Source organism: Strigops habroptila, chromosome 13 (genome assembly GCF_004027225.2).
Source record: "Strigops habroptila isolate Jane chromosome 13, bStrHab1.2.pri, whole genome shotgun sequence".
Taxonomy (NCBI): domain Eukaryota; kingdom Metazoa; phylum Chordata; class Aves; order Psittaciformes; family Psittacidae; genus Strigops; species Strigops habroptila.
This window is the reverse complement of record NC_044289.2, coordinates 12871292-12888022: the sequence shown is the minus strand read 5'-3', so window position 1 is coordinate 12888022 and position 16731 is coordinate 12871292. Positions and strand designations below refer to the sequence as shown.

At 43.5% G+C, this 16731-nt stretch overlaps 1 protein-coding gene across 4 annotated transcripts in view; it reads right to left on the bottom strand.

The window, feature by feature from the left end:
• OSBPL2 (oxysterol binding protein like 2) overlaps positions 1-15453 on the bottom strand; it is a 36741-nt gene extending 21288 nt beyond the window's left edge. The window contains exons 1-3 of one of the 4 annotated variants that reach the window (XM_030502694.1): positions 15361-15453; positions 14520-14616; positions 1624-1788 (exon numbers count right to left, since the gene is read on the bottom strand). In XM_030502694.1, coding sequence (XP_030358554.1) covers positions 1624-1660 — 37 coding nt within the window. In that variant the 5' untranslated portion in view covers positions 1661-1788; positions 14520-14616; positions 15361-15453. Of the gene's footprint in view, positions 1-1623; positions 1789-6519; positions 7152-14519; positions 14617-14876; positions 15202-15360 lie in introns of those variants that run through there. The other 3 variants (XM_030502695.1, XM_030502696.1, XM_030502697.1) reach the window with 3 other exon arrangements.
• Positions 15454-16731: the final 1278 nt, after the last annotated feature.

Sequence of the window (16731 nt, the reverse complement as noted above, 5' to 3'; positions counted from 1 at the left end):
GACACCAGATCTTCTTTTGCTTAGAAACTTCTCTCCTGCCATCACGCTCCTCCCTGTGGAAGAATGAGATTAGGACAGGGCAAAGGAGTGCTCACAGAACTGATGCACAATATCCACTTCTGAGCAGAGCCAGCCAAGACTGCCAGGTACAAGAACATCTCACACACAACAGCTCAGAAGTCATTACCACCTTGAGCAATTGGAGGGAGAATCAACCTTCTGGGGTTGAGGAAAGGGAAAAAGAAGAGGAAAGAGGACAAAACCAGAGTGTTCAAATGCAGATGATTCAAACACCGAGTGCTCTGTATTTCTGCAGCAAGAGACAAAGAAACGCATCAATATCAAAGCTGTACACACAGACTTCATACTTGGAGGCATGTTTCTGTTCACCTTTTTCAGTGGGGAAAAAAAATCTAGTACATTTATGGCTGTGGTCCTGAGCTCTTGCAACTGAAACATTATTAAGACATCCAGGAACAATCCATTGTGTTCAAGATTTGTACAGTACAACAAATTGATTTCACAGGTGGATTAGGAGCAGCAGCCCCCCTCACTCCTAGCCAGCATGAATGCAATCCAAACATCCTTCTCTGCTCTGTGACATACTTGTGACAAGTCCTATCCAGCCCACTGTCAGTCACGCTGCTTCACCCAGCCCCCTCTGTTTACTCCTCATCATATGAATCTCCAACCGACCATGTCTAACTCTACCTTACCCACTTGTCTCTTCCATGCTACTTCCATTCCTTCAGCTTTCATGCTTCCCATTATTCTCTTTGCATTCCTGTGATTCTACATTAAGCAGTCTATACTCACCACTGCCAGCATTTCCCGTTTCACCTCTGATACAGGATTTGTGAAGAAACATTTAAGTGGAAAACTTTAAACTTGTTTGAGATCTTTGACAGGATTTCTTTTTTATTCTTAAAATACTTTGAGCATTTTATTTCATCATCAGAACCACATTATAAATAACCATTCATCCTTATTAGTTCAAAGAAAGTTCCATCTGATACACTGCTCAAGTGTGAAGTGATTCATGTTTGCTTTTCTAGAAACAGCAGTGGATTGCAAAGGCTTTTGGCTCCCTATCTTGAAAGCATACTTTTACAGTAATTTCTTCCTGACGAGAAAAACATTTTTGACTTCAATTCTTCAGGATAAGTTTCCCATTAAAAGAAAGAAATGAATAAAATAACAACAAAAATAATCCAAGGAAGACATTTCACCTTTCAAAAGGTCTTAAAATTATTACTTCTCAAGCTGCTATTAAATTACCTGCATTTTACAGAAAATGAAAGCTAGACTTGGCCTCTAAAGGACTCTTATAAATTGATAGCCAGCATTAAGCTTTAATAAAAACCCCCCGCCTCATTTCCAAGTCTGAACCTGAATTATAATCCTTCCTTTCTTCTTTTCAGAAGATAGCATTACAAGTTCTACCAGCAGCAGTTTGCTTTATTAACAGCAATATTTATTTATTAACAGCAATAGATTTAATTTTTTTTAATAGATTTAAATATTTATTTATTAACAGCAATAGATTGTATATTACCAGTATATTACCAGCTCCTCACCACACACACAATGCAGTTTGTAGCTGGCACTGTGCCTGCCACTCACCCGTAACGGCATCATAAAACTCTTCTTCACTATTCATCCTTCAGTGTGAAATCACTGTGCAGCCACTCCAGCTTCCTCTAATGCATCGTTGGACTTGATTTAGAGATGAAGTATCTGTGTGCTGTCCAAGTCTTCTTTTGCAAATACCCAGCTGCTTTAGATGATCTATTTGACAAGACAGGAAAGCAGAATTAGCAACTTCCACATTTCTTATGTGCACAAACACGCACACTTGACAAATACTAATTTTCCTGTTTCTTCCCATGGTAAAAGATGGATTTTTGCATTCATAAGTAAACTGCCTTCTTTGTTATCAAAGTCATTCTGAAGACAAATACTACCTACCACATGAACAGCTGATGTATTACACCACACTTCTCTCTCTGAATACATCATATACATTACTGCAAAACATATCTTTTTTACTGCAAGGTAATTTCAGGCAAGTACAGCCAGAAGGAGCAGAAGGAAGGAAAAGACAGCTGGCAGAACAAAACTTCTCTTCAGCAAGAGGATGAGCCTTTCTGCATCCTTAACCAAGAAAGCTGGGAACAAAGAAGAGAACCTGACATCTCAGAATCTCACTGTTGCATAAAAACATTGGGCCTCACCGTACATAACGCAATCAGCATCCAGTGACCATCAGAGAAGTTTTGTCAAGCTACTGCTGTGAACACTTAAGAGACAACTGGAGATGTTCCTCTTTCGAGGGAGAGTGTAAAGAAACAACAGATTTCCTCAGTGAAACCAAGCAAACTGCAAATAACTTACAGATTGATGAAGCATTCCAGCTTTATGGATAGACTAAATCAGACTTTTTCCAGATGGTTGGCAATGGTGTAACATAAACATTTTTGCTTCACCCAATTTTAGTCTAAGGAGAATAATGAGGAACTTTAGTTTCCACTCTTACAAGTGTTCACCAGGTACCAATGACGAGCCAAGTACACGATGATAAATGACAGCATGGCAATGCTATCAGTATCTCCTCCCAAACAACCTCAATCTGTCAGCCTCAATTTTTTATGATCCTTGAAGATCCCACTGCTTTTGTGACAGTAGTTTTTCCTGAGTAATTATAACTTGCACAATTCCATTCCAATTAAGAGAAACAAAGCCAGAAGCACACTCTACTCATAGCAGAAGAGCTTGTCATGTTTGAAGCCAATTCCTTCCTCAAACTGCACGATTCCTCCTGTGTTTCAAGTCCTTTTACCTCACTGCCCAGAACAAAAGCTTTTTGAATACCTCACACACACACAGTCCTTCCAATTCTCCATTCAGCAGGAGAAGCTAAAATAGGCTATTTTGGAACTCATTTAAGTCAATGAATGTAGCATTCGCCTACATCTGTCAAGGCCAGGCATTTCAGTTTGTCACTTTTCCCGTAGGAACTCCCTTGCCACTCCCTATTCCTTGCCACTATAGGATTTTATATCAATCTCTGCATCATAGTGAGTATCTGAGCTTCCACATAAGCTTCAGCAATTTCTTATTTACAAGTCCTCACCTCCACAAGGACAAAACTTCAAGCATCTGCTTCTCTGGACTGTTGCTACAGCGCTGTTGCAATTGCTCTCAGCTGGATGATAGTTTCCTTCCTTTTTCCTGTGCTGTTCTCCAGCCAAAGACCTTTAAACCTTCAACTTTCTTGCTCATCAGCCACAAGTTTCTGACTTACTTTTGCCAAAGTGCTGCGCTCTTCTAGGCAAGGATGCAACAGCTCAAAACATTAACAAGTCAGATGTGAAAGGGAGAAATCCTCTCAACAGTTGGTTCCAGAGCAGCAGCTAGCTCAGATTTCTGGGTGAACTAAACAGTAGAACTGATAACATCATTCCAAATCTGTACTCTAAGTACAAGTCAGTGTACCTATTCCTGTGTTATCTTGCCCAGCAGAAGCCAGTCCTTGACTCTGTAAGAAAAATGCTTTTTCATACCAAAGCCGCTGTCAGTCTTAGAGTTACTCCAAACTTCCTAGCCCCACCAGCAATATCTCTGGAAGTCTCTCTTCCAAGGTCTCCAAATATGTCATATCTTTGCAGAAAATCTGTCCTTGAGGATGCAACTATGTAAACCTTTTTAGCAGGGGTGGAAAGAGGGAATCCAAATAAAACTATTGCAACAGAAAACAGGAACATCTCAGGACAACTGTTGACCCCAGAAGCAATTATCACCACACTGGAATGACTCCACTCGTTTGCCAAAAATGAAGTTACATTAGAGGGTTTCTTTAACCCTCCAAGGTACTGTATCCTTGAAGATGCAAGCCACTTATGGTTGCAACTGTCTGCAAATATTGCATCCTCTAGCAAAGGAGCAGCCAGTATTTCCAGAAGGAAACTTGATTTTACCCAAGACACAGCCCTCTTACGACCAGCGCTACAATTCCCTCGCTTTCACCATGTTTTCTTGCCTCTTCCCTTTCTATTGAAGCTCTTGCAGCACAACTAGCCTATTGCTGCACACATCTCATGCAACGGGATTCTGGTGTGAAACAGCCTTCTGTGTATCTGCAACAAAGGAGCTAGTTCAAAACTCATCCCTGCTCAGGTGCAGTTCAAATGCAAAGAGCCCAAGTCCTCAGGTTCCCTAACCAAACACAGCCACCTCACATATCAGCCTGCAAGCTCCAGACATGTTTTGTAACAGCAGCTCCAGTATGCTGTAGTTCTGTATAGAAGGCACTAAGAAATAAGAAGTATGATTTAAAAGACTGTCAGTTACAATTAAGAGCCTTGGAGTAAACCAGGTCACACAGATGAACACCAGCTTCTCTGCTCCCCTCTCCTGCACTCTAATAGCTGCATTACAAAAGGCCTTGTGAAGTGGAACTACATCACACAGAATACAGTCACACTACAAAGGCAGTGAAGCTTTCCTACGAAAACACTCACCAAGTACAAATGGAGCAACTAGAACCAAAGACTTGAGTTAACTTAACACCAGACTTACACTGTGTTCTCCTGATACGCACCTCACACCACAACTTAAGCTCATTGCTATTTGAAAGTTCAGTCATATCCCTGGAAGTTATATACGAGCTTTGTAACTATTACCTAAATTACAAAATATTCATGGAAGTCACTTTAAATAACAATCACAAATCGTTCTAAGGTGCTAGAAGCACTTCAAAAGGATAAAGCAATGTATTTTGCATCAGAGTTATACTAGGAATAACTTAACACTCATATCACTTAAGTTCAGTTCTTCTATTTAGCAGAAGTTAACATGAAGTTGCATGTAGCTGAACACACAATAACAGCATTTAGCTTTCATGAGCCAAAAAGCACGGATTAAGTCCTTTCCTCTTGCTAAAAGCAACAGCTAAAAGTTACTTTCAATTAGGTTGAAATGCCAGAAGACAAAAACATCCTGTTTGCTTCACATTCAGCATTTGTAATCTGCATTTCCTCCCCACGTCCACGATGTACCCAGAAGAATTCACTTACACACTGGCACCTGCAGTTAACAGCTCTTACCAAAATTGCCTTTCAAGGATGTGTGCAGTGCTCCTGTGCCACGCAGACCTTCAGGAGCTCAGGACCAGCTGCCATCAGCTGCATTGCCACACTGATGGCAAAGGGCGACTTTATATAAACCATTTTATAAATAATAGGAAAAAGCTGCAAGTACAGGCCTCTTAAGAGAGCTGGAAATTCATAGTTTAATGATGACAACGCACCACTGACCACCAGCAGCCCAGATTTTGTGGTTTACAAGATAAGCAACAAAGCTCATCCATTTCCTTGCATTTGAAGGCTCTGCATTGGTATATACTAATTGGATTTGCTATGGGATTTGTGTGCATGAATTCTAACTGCCACATTTGGGTTTCTTTTTGTAATAGCTTGATTTCCCTACAGGAGAGATGCTAGTTTTGAAGCTCAAGCTGAAAGACAACAGATAAAAACATCAAATAAACCTAATACCCATCACAACAGTCCAACTTCAGCATTGGCTGGTAAATCTGTACTGCAGGCTGTATTCTCTTATATTTTGCCCTTAGAAATTCTCTGTATTTGGGTGCCCAGAATGTTCACAATATGATTTTACTCTTGGAAATTCATTTTAAAGTGAGTGGCAAAGCAATTAACAGGAAAGAACAAAGCTGAACAGAGCTTATTTAAGCGAGCCTTGAACAAGTTATTTGGGCAGAACCCAGTTTTTCTAGTTATTTTGCTTTTTTGCATGCCAATGCCTCCAACATACAAAACCAGACCAGCAAGAGAATGTGAAGTGAAAAACTTGTAAGAGCTTCTGGTATCTTCCAGTCAAAGGACCGACCACTTTGGTTCCTCTTAAATAAGCTTTGCACCTTTGTGATGTAAAACCATCCACAAATGGGTTAAACAAGACGTTATGCTTCCCATTAGCACTATTTAGAAATGCAGATAGTAATGCTGCAATAAAAATGCAGTGTTTGTCCCAAACAAGAACCTCCAAAACCCGAACAGGTAAGGGATGGAAATATAACTAACTACTAGTGACATGGGCACAAAATCTGTCTTGTACTTTTTGCTATTAAAAGGTCTCCTCGGTGCTGTACAACTAGCAAAAAGCAGGTTACTCATTAAGACTCCTTTAAATTCCCATAATTTATCAGACAAGGTTCACACATTCCTGTATGACTGATGATCATGCAGAGTCCTTTTCTCAAAGGACATGAGGATGTTTTGCAAAGGACAAAACAAAGCATGCAGCTGTAATGAATACTGCAGGAACACAATGAAATACCTGCACCGCATCCATAGCACACCTTGAAATAGGTTCTGCAGAGAGGAGGAATTACTCAGATTGACATACAGCTCTCCAGTAGTACAGCTGCCGCAAACAGCACAGACAGAAAGGACTGTGCCTAAACACACACAGCACACCAATGGTCACAAAACATACCAAAGCAGATCCCAAGAGGCTCGCCCTCAGGAGATAACATGCTTCTGTCAGTGATCTTCACAGCCTCGATGCAGAGAGTGTAACTATTCCTACCACCTACACCACGGTCCCATGACAAAGGAAGAACAAAGTCACACTGTAGCTGTCAGTCACCTGGTTATGAATATGTCAAACAAAGTGTTCTGTCGAGCACGGTGTTGAACACAACAGTGAGAGGTACCAGGTGATGTGTCACCTCTTCTGGCAACAGGCTTTGCTTTCCAACGCTTAACTCTGCCCAGATGGGAGGGTCCGGTACAAGCTCACAGTCCCCAGCAGGAGAAGGTACAGAGAACTCTTTTCCAGAGATCCAGGATCAGTAAGATCAGTCCCAGATCTTGCAGATTCCACCTATTTTAAACCATTTCCACCCACCTGAATGTATTTTTAAAACCAGGACAACAAAAGTGCAAGACTCTGCAAATCACTTTAAAAGGTACCAACGAATTCTGTGATCTGCATGTGCGCATCTCTATCTACCTGTACTCTCACCACCAGGTGAGGCTGCAGAGATGACCTAGAATGGTTGTCCATAATATCATTTCACTTGCTTACAGCTTTATCAAGTACCAAAAGTTGAAACTCCCTATGCTAACCTATAGGTTAGTAATCATAGAATAGTTAGGGTTGGAAAGGACCTTAAGATCATCTAGTTCCAACCCCCCTGCCATGGGCAGGGACACCTCGCACTAAACCATGTGGCCCAAGGCTCTGTCCAACCTGGCTTTGAACACTGCCAGGGATGGAGCAGTCACAACTTCCTTGGGCAACCCATTCCAGTGCTTCACCACCCTCACTGTAAAGAACTTCCTCCTTATATCTAATCTAAACTTCCCCTGTTTAAGTTTGAAGCCATTACCCCTTGTCCTACCACTACAGTCCCTAATGAAGAGTTCCTCCCCAGCATCCTTATAGGCCCCCTTCAGATATGGAAGCTGCTCTGAGGTCTCCATGAAGCTTCTCTTCTCCAGGCTGAACAGCCCCAACTCTCTCAGCCTGGCTCCATACGGGAGGTGCTCCAGCCCCTGATCATCCTCGTGGCCTCCTCTGGACTCGCTCCAACAGCTCCATGTCCTTTTTATGTTGAGGACACCAGAACTGTACACAGTGCTGCAAGTGGGGTCTCACGAGAGCAGAGCAGAGGGGCAGGATCACCTCCTGTGACCTGCTGGTCACGCTTCTTTTGATGCAGCCCAGGATACGGTTGGTTTCTGGGCTCAAGCGCACACTGAAGCCGGCTCATGTTCAGCTTCTCATCAACCAACACCCTCAAGTCCTTCTCTGCAGGGCTGCTCTGAATCTCTTCTCCGCCCAACCTGTAGCTGTTTATATCCCTCATATATCACTCATATTCATCATCATGCATGTTTGCTCTTTCTCCAATCCCAATCTTCAACATTAAAAATTAACAGCTTATGTCTGTGTCTCCAAGACCCTGGATCCTCAGAACTTAGACACCAATTAACGAACCCCAAACACTAGTACCTGTTCAAAACAACCTGTAAGAGTTTAAACACGCAATTACTATGACTTGGTTAATTCAACATAACTAGTTACTCCGTACTAACTTGTTCTTCTATGTCAATCCTCACCAAAGACCCAACTGGTTAACCAAAAGTTGCTCCTCAAAGAAACGCTTCCATAGAGAGGTAAGCATTTACAGCTGGAGCAGCTCATTTGACTGGAATGCTGTTCAGCAAGCCCCATTTTGAAGCCTGGCTGGCTGACTATAGCTGCAGTGTCTTATTCCTCCTGCAGTTGAAATTTCACATCATGCAGCAATTCTGCAAAGCCACTGTTTGTTGACACCATCCTGCTCCTTTATAAATCCTGGATTTTCTGCTCTGAAAGCATGTTCTAGCTCCAGGAGACATATATAAACCACTAGGACATGTCCATTATACAGACACTCATGAGATCAAGGAGAATTTAAGTAAACCCAAGATCAGAAACAGTGAGCAGTCATAAAAATAAACACAGACATTCAGCAGCACGAGCAGTAAAGGTGTTAGAAGGTCAATGCACTGGAATTACAGTGCCACCAAAGAACTGATGAAGCAGCACATTCATCAGCTTTTTCACAGGCCTAACAAGGTTTTGTTGGATGTGCACTTTCACAGCAGATTTTCAACCACATTCAGTTTGTTCACTTGACAGGAGAATACCTGCAAGCAAGAAAAAAAGAAATAAAATAGAAATAGCATTGACAGGATTGAAAATTAGCTCCACACAAGGAAAAAACACTCCATGCCCTGTTCAATCCACCTCAAAAAAAGTTAATAAAAAGCAACATTTTAATTAGCTTGATAGCCTGGGTTCAGGATGCAGCTTCAAGCCAGAGAAAGACTCAAAAAGAGCCAGCAGAAGATCAAATATACACACCCTTCACATGAACATCAAAAATAATATAGGAAAATAAAACAATCCAACAGTCTACGGCATGACTGGTGGAATAAGAGCCAAGCCCATCTTCTCTTGGGTTGCCAGCTGAGGTAAAACATAGCTGTAGTACTTCAAGGGATACAAATAAATAGCTTGGAACTAGAAGATAAATATTCATGTGGTTTTTGCTTCATACACATCTCTTGAAAGCATCAAACTGCAGCGTTTCATCTCTGAATGAAAGCTTCAGCAAGGATGAATCTTAACAGACTCATGAAATTAGGTTACCAACAACAGTGGAGCTAAAACATCTATAAAAATTAGCCAAGAAGTCAATTTAATTGGCAATTCAGATACCTGCTGTAATTATTATGCACTTAAAATCTCTTCAGCCAGAGAACAGCTACACAAATGGCAGAATCCAGAAGAGGATTTTATTTACCAAGTTAGATTTGCTTTTTACTCCAACATTTGAAAGTAACAGCATCTTCCACCAAGATACAAATGCTTTTGCATCTCTTGTTTTTCTTATTCTGTTTGGCTTCTTTCCCTTCTTTTAAGTGTCTTTGCCTCTTCCCTTACATTCCCTTGCTTTTACCCTTTGGATTCTCTCCCACATGCCACAGAGGGGGGGAGCTCTGTGGGTCAACCCACCCCAGAACCAAAGGAGCAAAGCATCCTAAGCTGCTCATTTTGCTGAACTTCTTTTTAAAGCACTTAAAACAATGGTGGCAGCAAACTGAGCATCTGAGAACTTAGCTCCGCACAAACAGATTTCTGGTAGGAAGAATCCTGTTCTGTTCTCTCAGGAATACAGATTTTTGGTGATGCTTCACAAGAATTAGAGCCAACTGAAATGCTCAAAGTCTGGTTTGCAGCTGAATTCAGGCGACAGAATGTGCTTCTGCACCAGAACCACAATAGTTATCCCACACACTAAGTATTCCCCCCAGCACAAAACTACAGTGCTGCTATCAGAAGTACTATTTATTGAAGATAAAAGCTGTAAAGATGAAACTGGATAGAAAATACCCTCTTAGTTTAGTGCTCAGTTACCTACAGAACCAATGGCTTACTGCAGTCTTGCTTCAGCCAAAAATTCCACAGCCAATGACACTGGCCCACAGAACTTCCATCAAAACTACGAAACAAAGAGACCAAGGAAACCTGGTTCCAGCAGATTAATACTTTCTGATGCAAAACACTTCACTGAAATTCCCACAGAATTCTGTAAATGTTCTCCTTTTTTAACATTCTAGGAATGTTTATTTTAATTTGAGCCATTTTTCCACCTGACAGCATCTGCTACAGCATTCTTTAGACTTTGTCGCCTTCCCTTGGGAACAATTTCATTGCCCACAATTGTAAGAGATCACTCAATTCTGGTCTACATGCCTTCTCCACATGATGCATAATGTGAGGCTTGATCATGACTGATAAACCAGCTCATTTCGATCCATGCTGTTACAAAAATCAGTAATTCAATACTGCATTGTAAAACTAGTTATTTCTCAGCAGCTTCCCGAGGATTTGTTTTATCTCGTTTGTAAGAGACATGGTGGGAAGTAATCAATAACTCCAAGCACAGTGGCTGCGGACTCAAGTGTCAGGACATGTATAATTAATCATTTATGAACACTTCTCTTTGAACCGAAACTTACTTTGAAGGTGAAATTAAGTACGCTTGAATCTATCATAATGTAACCACCCTACAAATGGATCACTGGAGAAAATTACAGCTTGTAACATCAGTGGAGAAAACCCTTATAATGGTAAAAATGGGTACAGGTTTAAGTTTATAGATCTTCTTACTCAGAGGCACTGTTAAAGCTCGGTCTCTGCGGCCCCATTCTCTCCAGGCATGTGTAATTCTACATTTACTCTGTACGAGGTATCTTACAAATCATTTTCATGGAGACCCTTAAACTATTATGGCAGCAGTCCTATTGCCAAAGAAGCAGGAGGGCAACCCTTGACTAACATAGTGTAAAGCCCTAAGGCAAAAGAAGCCAGATTTCTCTGCCTACCAACAATTCCTCACACGCTCAAGCTCTGCAGCACACGCACACAGCTAGCACAGTATTTGTTAGACAGTTTTAAGAGGATACCACAAGTTTTCAAAAGCTTTAGAAGGAGTTTCTGCTATGGTTGAATTTCCTTTAAAGCTACTTTTTTTAGTTGATACTCAATGGATTCCAATATAAGAGTGTTACTATGTTTGCTGTTGTCATGAGATAAAATATATGTATATACATATATATAAACTTTGACTTCTGAAAAGAGGACAAATATATCTAAATACAGTTCAGTTTTAATAAAGAATCCACCTAGCTTTCTGCCTGGGCTACATTAACTGACTCAGACAATAAAACAGTTGCACAGCACTTAGAACTGTGTTTAAGACAAAATAAGACCATGTAAAGTGATTTGCATCTCTAAAGATAGGTGGCTTTTTGTTTCACTATTAAACAACTGTTCAACACAACTGATGTGCAAAATCTAGAGAGAACACACGCACGGGGAGAGGTTCTGCTCTTCTGACAAGGTTCTTATTTCATCCCCTCAAACAAACATGCTGCTAATGGCCCGTTACAAACAGGACAATGAGCCAACCTCTCTGCAGCCTCAACACACAGAGGTTTTATAACTGAGAGTTATTAAAAGGATTCTCATTCCCACTCAGTCCATGGACACATCAAGACTGCACCTCAGTGCCTGGAGCTGGTTAGGTCTGGAGTGAGTGACAAGAACCACAGACACCTCTGAATTCAAACACTCTCCATATCATTATTACTTTTGAACTATCACCAGAATCAAAACCCAGTGCGATCTAGTAACAAATTCTTTTGAGAGCCCTAAAACAAAATTACTCAGAAGTGTAAAAATACTACTAGGAAAAATATAATGAAGTTATCCATTCATGAAAACACGTTTCTTGACAAGTATCATAAGCACGCAGCCGCCTTTGTAACACCCCAGAGGTTCATGGCATCCCAGCAGCCACAGCCTTATCTCTTCTAAAACTGAAGAGCACAGCAAAGGAATTGAACTCAAACAGGAACACCACAGACCAAGGTTTCCATTCAGTCTCATGTCAACCACAGAGGTTACATGTCCAACAGAGCAATATACAGTTTAAGTTTGGGATTATGAAACCAAGAGGGATAAGATTAAAAGGTCCAGATGTACTTCTGCAGCTGCAGGGACAATTCACCTTTTCGTGCATGCTCCCTTCACATTCATAAACAACCCCGGGAAGACACCAGTGTCCAGCCTCCTGCGTTTCCTGCAGGAAGAGCTGCTGTAACTCACCAAGAGTCTGTCTCATTACATTATGTGCATAATTAAATACACTGAAATGATCTAAAGGATCCATCTAGACCAGCAAATGAATTTCCAATTGTATTTAAAAGAAAAGAAACCAAGTTTAAGTAAGCTCAGTCTATTCTTCTAACTTATCAATCTTGAAAATTAAGACATTATATTTGTGCAGTGAATCAACAAGTCGTTGAAGAGCACAACTGGAAGTAATGGTATGTCTCATGTGACATGTTCTAATCGCTCACTGCTCTCATGCAACTTGCTGTTACAAGCATTGAAGAATACAAAGTAAGTAATTCTATCACCCTACAGTCTTCTCCATCATAAATGTTAAGAATTCAAGGATTGAGATAATATAATTCTTTAATTCCAAGTTCTACAGTGTCTCTATATCTACAGAATCCATATAATACATAAGGTATATTTTTTGCAACAGGAAACATCACAGTCCCCCATCTGGCAGATACACGGTGACCAACTTGCTCATTGCTCTCCCTTCCCAACTCAGGTGAAGATGTTTCTGTGGTCATTTACACAAACCCTGCAAAACCATTCCAGATGTTGAGCACTCCATGTTTAACATATTCTCTGCACACCTGATTTTGTGCATTTCTTCCAAATAATGTAAGATTACCAAATGTTTTTGTTATTTCACAGAGAACAGGCTGAACTCTGAGCATTCTGAAACATCCTATTAGTGCCAAATAGAGACATTTCTCACATCTTCATGACTCAGGTGACAAAATCAATGCCAGCTTCTGCTGAAGCTCTAGTTACCAAGCAGCATGATGTAACATTGCATTGTTCAAGTTACTTCAAATACCAAACCTAATGAATTATCTGCTTCAAAATTCAGTGTACCTGCAAGTGAATCTTGCTTTCAAACACCACCACTAAATCACCTGACTGGCACTACAAACAGTGACTTAAAAATACAGCCTTATCAAAGCACAAAAGCCTGGCTGGCTTGTGTTCCAGCCAGCACCAACAGAAAGCTAAGCTCCCCACTTTTGTTCTAGGTCAGCATGTGTGAAGTTCACACAGCAGAATTCACAAGAAGAAAGACTGAAAGAAATACCAGTTTCAACCATAAAACCTTTCACCCCGAGCAAGCACACGCTGTAGAAAGCAGGAAGAGTATTAAAATTGATTTCAAGAAACCATCCAACAGTGAAAACCACCCTCCCTGATGATCAGCTACCAAACCAAGAACATCTGCACAGGTGTCAGCAAGCAGAGAGCTACCTGCACCACGCTGCTCTTCAGTATTGCATCAACGGAAGCCTTTAACCTATCTCGTCTTCAGCTACTCACAGGCACAGTTTGCCATCTAATCATCATTTTCTAACTTGAAACTGTGTCTTCTGTTGTAAGATTACATTAGCAGAGCTGACTAAATGGAGGAAAATGGGATGTTCATTCCTGGACAGCAGATGTCTCAGTGCTTCCTTTGGAGCACTCCCCAAAGTGACAAGTTCATTACAAGGTGCTCTTGGTTCAGGAAAGCAACATTAAGAATCACTCCTGATCTTACCCTCGATTGCCCTCAACTTTCTACCACGTGGGCAAACATTTGCATGAGCTGACAACTATTTTAAGGAAAGTTCTGTTTACAGTAACCGAAAACCCAGAGGGTTACTCAGGGGAAAGTCACTGCTCGGAATTTCTTGCTTCCATGCTAGTTTAGCCAGTTCTCCTACTTCATCCCACGGCGCAGCGCTTCATGTTTGGAAGTTACCCAAGTCACTGCTTCCAGAACTTGCCCTGAGGTTTCACAAGTCCCAGAGCACACTGGTATAAAGTTTGTTAAGACGATATATATGTGCTTGCCCCCAGATGTCAACTGGAGTTAGAGAACTCTGGAAGGTGAAGTTGGAATGAAACAGATTTCTCTTGCATGCATAAGCTTTAAGAAAGGAAACATGACGGGATGAGTAATGCTCGTCTCCACTGCAGGCCCATGTCTCCTTTTTACTCTTTGAAATCTTAAATGAAGGCTATGTCTTTTAATTGAGAAAATCCACAGTAAATGAAAGCAGTATCTGCTTGCATGCAACATGCTCCGGCAGATGCTTCTGAGGGGAAACACAAGGCCACGGCAGACAAAAAACAGAAGGTGATTTTGAACCCACATGTTAAACTCTGCCCTGCAAGTGCTGCAGAGTAACAAACCGCTCCAAAAGCAGCCCTGACTCCAAACACAGATAGCACAAACATGATCAATACCCAAATTAAATAAATGGCAACATAACGTATACCTTTGTTACCATGCAGAAGTTCTGGTGGCATGTTATTTAAAAAAAAAGCCTTTTTCCTGCTATTTTTCCCATCTTGCTTGTCTCCCTTTCAGGAGCTCTGTAAGAGAAACATTGAGTAGGTAACTGAAGGACAAAAATAAGCCAAACTCTAACAAACCCTGGCTGCTCGCTGTGCTCCAGCTGTAGCCGTAAAGGCCCCTTGAGGTTCCTGCATGGGCTGAAGCTGAGCGCAACGCATTTATCTGGGGAACTGGGTGTCGCAGGCTCCTCTGCTAAACCACCCAGCTCCAAAAGCTATCAGGCAGACACAGGGAATGAGAACTACCCCTCCACTGGTGCTGCCAGAGCCCCGCTGACCTGCAGCCCGCACAGCACCGTCCTTCAGCCCCGCTGCTTCCCCGGCCCGGCCCCACGGCTGAGAGAGTGGTTCTGCCTCCCAGCCCGGGGCCCCGCCGCGGCTGAAGCACGGAATGGAACGTCCTCTCGATCCAACGCGCTACCGACTCGGCCGCACGGGCCTACGACCCGGCCCGGAGAGAGCGAGCGGGCCAACGATCCCGCTTCTGCCGGGGAAGGGCGCACAGCGCTGGGGCAGCCGCGTTACCCCGGCCAGGTGAGCGCCGGCGCCCCGCTCCGCCCCGGCCGGACTGAGCGGCGCTGAGGAGAGCCGCGCTCGGCCCTCTGGCGAGCGGACCCCCGGCCCGGCTGGGCCGCGCCAGGCCCGGGCGGGGCTGGGGGAGGCGCTGCCGCCCCTCCCTCAGCGGAGGCAGCGCTGCGGCAGCGGCGGGGAGCGGAGCCCCCCGAGGGGAGCAGCCCGGCGGGCAGGACCCGGCGGCATTACCTGGCACCGCGCTCCCGCGACGGCCCCGCCGCAGCACCCCCCCCGCCCGGCACCGCTGACACCGAGGCGGAAGTGCGGCCTTCGGAGCGGCGGAGTGACGCTCTTCTCCACCAATCGCAGAGAGCGGCCGCGCCCCGCCGCTGCCAAAGCGACGAATCAGCTTCCCCGTCCACCTGCCCAGAGGCGGGGAGAATGCTAATGAAGCGCTGAGCCCTACAGCCCCGGGCCGCACCACTGCTGGGGAGACTGCTGCCCAATGGCGTGGAGGAGGGGGCGGGTCTATGCAAATGAAGGCGGGAACTGCGGCCACCGCGGCGCCCCGCCGTTCCACCGGGTGCGCTTCGGAGATTATGGGGCAGCCTCCGCCGCGCAAACGGACACGGTTGTGCCGTAGACGGATCGTCTGTTGTGCTTTGTGGACGCTTGTACTATCAGCTGCTGCAGCGTGTGAGCTCGGCTCACCACGACCTGATAGAACAAAGCGTCCTCATTAATGAGGTGTGAAGGACACCTGTCGTTTGTTCCGTCTGGTTTCAATCAATGCTGTCCTTTGGAGGTGTTCCCGGCGTGTCCCACCGAATCAGCGCCCGTGCTGGTGTGTGCAGTGTTTTACTGTGCTCCCGTAGGGATTTAACCACTTCTGTGGGTTTTTCTTTAACATTCTAGTCAGCTTAGGGGCATATCAGTTGTCACCCATAAGCTACACAATGCCACAGTTGGGTTTTCAGGCCATTCGTTCACCACAGTGACATCCTCCATGTCCAGCTGCTGCTCTGAGCAGGTTAAGGAACATCTGGAAGACCCAAATGGTCACCGAAGCCATGGGCTGGCAGCTCACAGGTTGGAGCTGTTCCCAGCCAGAACCTGGCAGGTGCCTTGATTTGCCTCACCCTGAACTTGCACTTGCTCGTACACAACAGGTAACTGGAGGCAGGTTTGTAATAATCCCCTTGACGGTAATTACTGGCACGCTGGAGCAACTGAGAGGATTTGTAGATGTTGATGCAAGTATCAAAACTGTGAGTCAGGAGTTTAAAATCGATTTGACTCATTTCTCTCCCATAACACCCATTCAGCTCTTTTTATTTACCATCTCATCTCTGAGCACAGACACTCCAACTTCTTCCATGATCACAGAATTGAAACTCTTTTTCCACTAAAATGTCTCCCTTCTTCCCTTTTCACACCTGAAAGCTAAGAATCATAGAATCAAATCATAGAATGATTTGGGTTGGAGGGACCTTAAAGCTCATCCAGTTCCAACCCCCTGCCACGGGCAGGGACACCTTCCACTAGAGCAGGTTGCTCCAAGCCCCTGTGTCCAACCTGGCCTTGAACACTGCCAGGGATGGGGCAGCCACAGCTTCTCTG